General features: G+C 45.8%; 1 protein-coding gene across 1 annotated transcript; it reads left to right on the forward strand.

Moving 5' to 3' along the window:
- Positions 1–252: 252 nt before the first annotated feature.
- Positions 253–3,049, forward strand: ATP6V1F (ATPase H+ transporting V1 subunit F). The gene is made up of 2 exons (XM_085899687.1): positions 253–549; positions 2,386–3,049. The coding sequence occupies exons 1-2, from the start codon at positions 389–391 to the stop codon at positions 2,585–2,587; spliced, it is 363 nt and encodes a 120-aa protein (XP_085755813.1). The 5' UTR covers positions 253–388; the 3' UTR covers positions 2,588–3,049.
- The last annotated feature ends 2,618 nt before the right edge of the window (positions 3,050–5,667 follow it).

Raw genomic sequence — 5,667 nt, forward strand, 5'->3', positions numbered from 1 at the left:
ATTTAACAGGTATCTGTGTTTAATTGCCTGTTTATATCGGTCACGTCCGGACATCCATGTCCGGAGTCTGGACATCATTTGTTGACGAGCGGCCGTTTCGGATTTAGGATGTGACGTCATCAGGCGCGTTGCGGGTTCAGGATGTGACGTCATTAAACGGGTTTTGTTGACCGTCGATCATATCTGTTCTTCATTGTCTTTTCAGAAGTGATTTGTGAGATCGAATTTGTTTGCGGGTTTTCGTTTCTTTCAGTGTGTTCCGCCTTGAAAAGGAATCACCATTAAGAGCAAAATCATCATCAACAACAACAACAACTACTACAACCACCACAACCACTACCCCAAGAAGCACGTCAACACACCATTGGGAAGACGAGGAGGCTGCACGATGTCGGCGTTGAGAGGAAAGCTTATTTCGGTGATTGGAGACCAGGATACGTGCACTGGGTTCTTGCTCGGCGGCATCGGAGAGTTGAATAAGCATCGCAAGCCGAACTTCCTGGTGGTGGAGAAGGAGACGAGCATCGCCGAGATCGAGGAAACGTTCAAGTAAGGTCGAGGCGGCTGTTCGTTCGTTCGACGAGCGTTCGTCCTCACCGTCGGGGCTGTGTCCCATTACCACTAAGCTTGCCAAGCTGGCCGTTCCTTATCAACTTTCCTTGGAGTGCTTAAGCCGCTTGGCGAGCGCTCTCCAAGCTGCTTGTTAATGGAACATACCGCAGGTGTCCCGTTTATTTTGTGATGGTTTGTGCAGGTGAGCTTGTTTGTTATTTCGATCATTTGTCCGTCGTTGAGCGAATAAGTTGAACCTTGTCTGATGGACGTGCTCGCTTCGACGCCTCCACAACCACACCGGCCTTTGTCTTCTCTCCGGTTGGACTTTCATCTTGTTCAAGGTGTTGTTGTTGTTGTTGATGTTGATGTTCACCACACGGTGATTGTATTTGCTCTCGCTCCGTATTGGAGGATCCTGTTGGAGTAAACGAGTCGATCGATCCTTCGTGTTGCTGTTTTCATTCGGAACGAAAATGTCAAAGCCCTTCACAAAGGAAGAGGTCGTCGTCTTCTTCTTCTCCTTCCTTCCTCCTCCTCCTTCTCTTTCCTCCCCCTCCTCCTCCCTTCCTCTCCCCCCTTCCTCTCCCCCTTCCTCTCCCCCTTCCTCTCCCTCCTTCCTCTCCCCCCTTCCTCTCCCTCCTTCCTCTCCCTCCTTCTCCCTCCTTCTCCCTCTTTCTCCCTTCTTCTTCTCCTCCCTCTTTCTCCCTTCTTCTTCTCCTCCCTCTTTCTCCCTTCTTCTTCTCCTCCCTCTTTCTCCCTTCTTCTTCTCCTCCCTCTTTCTCCCTTCTTCTTCTCCTCCCTCTTTCTCCCTTCTTCTTCTCCTCCCTCTTTCTCCCTTCTTCTTCTCCTCCCTCTTTCTCCCTTCTTCTTCTCCTCCCTCTTTGTCCCTTCTTCTTCTCCTCCCTCTTTCTCCCTTCTTCTTCTCCTCCCTCTTTCTCTCTTCTTCTTCTCCTCCCTCTTTCTCCCTTCTTCTTCTCCTCCCTCTTTCTCCCTTCTTCTTCTCCTCCCTCTTTCTCCCTTCTTCTTCTCCTCCCTCTTTCTCCCTTCTTCTTCTCCTCCCTCTTTCTCCCTTCTTCTTCTCCTCCCTCTTTCTCCCTTCTTCTTCTCCTCCCTCTTTTTCCCTCTCTCCTTCTCCCTTCTTCTTCTCCCTTCTCCACCCTCCTTCTCCCTTCTTCTTTCTCCCTTCTCCTCCCTCCTTCCCCTCCCTCCTTCCCCTCCCTTCTTTTTCTCCTCCCTTCACGTCCATCCAAGGTTCTGCACACACATTGACGAATCGCCATACCTGTGAAACACCGCGATGACAACTTACAGCTGGGTCGCGGAGGCACTGCAGTTCTGGAATTGTGGTTCAAAATGATTGTGAACATGATTTAAACTTTCCCTTCCAGGTTTGCACCAAGTATATAAAGCAACGGAGCTGGCCGGATGGCCTAGTGGTGCAAACACTCGCCTCTAAGCTGTCTAACCTGGGTTTGAATCCCGACCCAGCTATAAACTCTCATCCTGGTGTTTCACTGGCAGGGTGATTCACCAATGTGTGGACGTTAAACTTGGCGTCCTGTCTGCTTGCATTAGTTGGTGGACGTTAAAGATCTCACCATTTGTGGGGGATGACAACAGCGTCCATCACAATCGTGTCCTCCGTGAGCTATTGCCTGCACCGTGGCCAAATTCCTGCCGAAACTACTGCTAGGAAGGCAATGACAAAGCACCCTGTATAACGCTTGCTCAGGAGCATCGACGCTCCGTAACAAAGTACAGAACATGAGAATCGGAATACAACGAACATCCTCGGGCCTGCTCTGACGATTTCCTTCCTTCTCTTCCCAGGAGCTTTCTGAACAGGGAGGACATTGGAATCGTCTTGATCAACCAACACATTGCTGAGATGATCCGGCACGTCGTCGATCAGCACAATCAGTCTATCCCCGCCGTGCTCGAAATCCCTTCCAAGGAGCAACCTTATGACCCCACCAAAGACTCCGTGCTGCGCCGTGCCAAGGGGTTGTTCAGTGCCGAGGACATGCGCTGAATCCCCCGCAGTCGGCACGTTCGGCTTCTCCCAAATTGTTCTTTTTCTCGATGATCTTCATCATTTTGCCCCAAAATCTCCCCTCCATCAATGATACTTTTCTGCATCACCTCCTTTATTTTTTATTTTTTATTTTTTCCCCACCAACTGTGATTTATTTTGTTTTCCACCGATATCTGTGAGAACTCTTTGTCTGTAACTCGACGAAGGTTTGACGGGTTTCCTGCAGCTTTCCTTTCCTTGTCATGGAACTGTGTTCTTCAAGTTGGTATTCTTTTACAGCCTTGTACATAATATGTTTGAAATTGCACTTCTTTGTTTTGCTGTCTGTGATATTTGTTTATTTTTGTCCCAAGAAATGTCACACCATCTTACGTTGTGGTGATTTTGTCTCTTGACCATACACGAACTCCCTGTCGTGTACCAAATGTAATCTGGGAATAAAATGTGTCTAATGTGTAATTTTTCTTTCGAGAACAGAGTATGGTCATCATAACGACTTGTTCTCTTCTTCTTTCTCCTTCTTTCCTTCTTCCTTCCTTTTTAGCAGCGTCTCGCGTAGCGAACGTTGCTCGAAGAACGCTCGGCGTTGTTGTTGTTGTTCTTCTTGTTGTGAAGACAAAACCTTTGCATTCGGACTCGGCTCTTTTATATACACGATCCGGATCTTCATAAATATTAAGCACCTGTACACATCCTCGCATTGAGGGTGCCTTTTGAGAGCGTCTATCATCAACTTTTAAATATATTCGGACATTTGCTTTAAAGTTTCGAAAAGTTCACGTTACTATTTAAAGATTATTCCATTTAATGTATTGTAAATTTATAAATACATTATTTATTTCGTAAATACACTATATTTCGTAAATGCACTATGATGGGTCTCGCTATTGGCTTAATCAAGGCACGTGACAAAATATCGGAAGTTGTTGTTGCGTTTAATTTTTTATTTATTTATTTTTAGCCGACAAAACCTTTAGGACGCTGCTCTTGGACACATTTGTCCTTGTTTCTTCATTCTTCATTCTTTCTCCTTGTTTCTTCATTCTTTCTCCTTTCTTTCCTTCTTTTTCCCTTTCCTCCTTTTCCCTTTCCATCCTTCCTCCTTTCCTTTCCTTTCCTTCCTTCTTTATGACATCTGGTTATTTTAATCAGCATACCATGTTCTTTACGGAGGGAGCATCAGCACTGCTGAATGGGTTGATTTCCCCAGGTCTACGCTGGGAAGTTTGCCGATTCACTGGGGCTATCCCGCTCATTTTGGCTCATGAGGGCAGCGATTTGGAATTTGTTCAGGGTGCCGGTGATGACTGGTGTACTGTTTGCAAAAGAAAGCGACGGATCTTTAACGCCCAACAACTCGTGTTCTGGGATCACGTGGCAACCAACTTTTTTCTGTCGGGCGCCTTCAATTTCCCTGCTCACGTCCTGACGGGCAGTCACATGTTTATTCAGCACATACATCCCAGCGATGACGAGGGTACACAAATTTGTGTTTTGGGTTTTTCACAGGAAAACTGGGAACTTGTCAGGGACTTGTAGAAAGGAGAATTTGACACAAATTCGTCGATGGATATGCTTCCACCCATGTTAGGTGCCAATCCACTGTTATATTTGATCTCGATTAAAGGTCCTTCAAGAAGAGAGAAGAGAAGAGACGAGACATACCTGGAAGAGAGGGACAACATCAGATGCTTCTAACTTGAGTTATGGTCAGCAAAATGTTTTTTGAAAGTCAGATTACCTTTGACCTGTTCAATGTGAAATTGAATGAGTTCATCTGTGTATACATTTGTCAAGTATAGTTGAAATCTCTTGAGTAGTTCATTAATTATTCCAGTGACACAGATTTTTTTTTTTCAATTAAAGGGCACTTGACCTTTTGAACCTAAAATTCCATCAGTTCATCTTTGCATGACGGTGCATCGTTTTGCCAAGTTTGGTCAAAATCATTTTAGCGGTTCACAAGTTATCGCTGCAACAAAAATTTCACACACGCAGCAACAGACAGCCGGACAGACAACGCGAAAACATAAAGCCTCCACCGGTGGAGGCAAAAAAAAAATCGACCAATCACAGAGCACGTTTTATTCTCAGATCTTTTTGTAAGAATGTCTGATTGGACATTTCAGCTGGAAAATGTGTGGGCAATGAATATTCATGTTGCCCTCCCATGTGTGCTTCGGTTGCAAAGTAACGAAGCACGCTCACACGCCGACGCAGCTCTCGCGCACACTCACCGCCGGGAAATCAATGGATCGATCGATATCCCAATCGGAGCTAACACGACATCACCAAATCGCCCTCATTTAGCAGTGTGTGATTCAGTGTTTATGACTCGTCTGTGTGAGGCTTTCTTCGTTCCATCGTTTGTTCTTCCTTGTCTGTTCACAAGTTCATTGTTACCCCGTGCAAAGTGCAAAGCGGGGTTCAGCAATTGTTTCACACTCTGGAGATGCTCGTCTGTGATCTAGGGACTCCTTAATTGAAATATTATTTTATATTTTGAACACGAACCTGCAGTTTTTAGCGGTACTTTAGCTCTGAATTTGGCAAATTGTGTGGGATTTCGTCTTGAGCGCACGCGCGCAGAGAGGAGTAAGGTGATCGTTTTACTCTGTCTGCTTACCTGGCAGTCAAAAAAATTTGAAAATCATTCCTTTCGGGTTTTAAGGACATCATAAAGGACACAAACAACAGGCACAAATAACTAATGTAATGTGTTAAATATGGTGGTGCAAAAGAAGCTGCATCAATGGCGATAAACTTCTGGGGAATTTTTTTTTTCCTCCAGCCTTTAAAACCTTTTATTTACAGGTGGGTGGGTGTCAGTTTGAGGTGGCCATTATTCCTTGTTTGCACACTTCTACCCCAAGCAGCAACACCACTCTCCTGGAGCATGCACCAATGCCAGTGTGGTGGAGCTCAGGGTTATGAAATCTGCTGCCCAGTCATGGCCTCCTCGTTTCCGAAGCAGGTTGACCCTTGCTGCCGTGTTTACGGCCACATCCTCAGCATGGTTACAGGAAGGGCCTTGTCCAACTTAATGGGAGAGTGAAAGAAGAAATGCGACTGAGCAA

Source organism: Eptatretus burgeri, chromosome 10, assembly GCF_056783735.1.
Source record: "Eptatretus burgeri isolate ZD-2024b chromosome 10, Ebu_testis_v1, whole genome shotgun sequence".
Taxonomy (NCBI): Eukaryota; Metazoa; Chordata; class Myxini; order Myxiniformes; family Myxinidae; genus Eptatretus; species Eptatretus burgeri.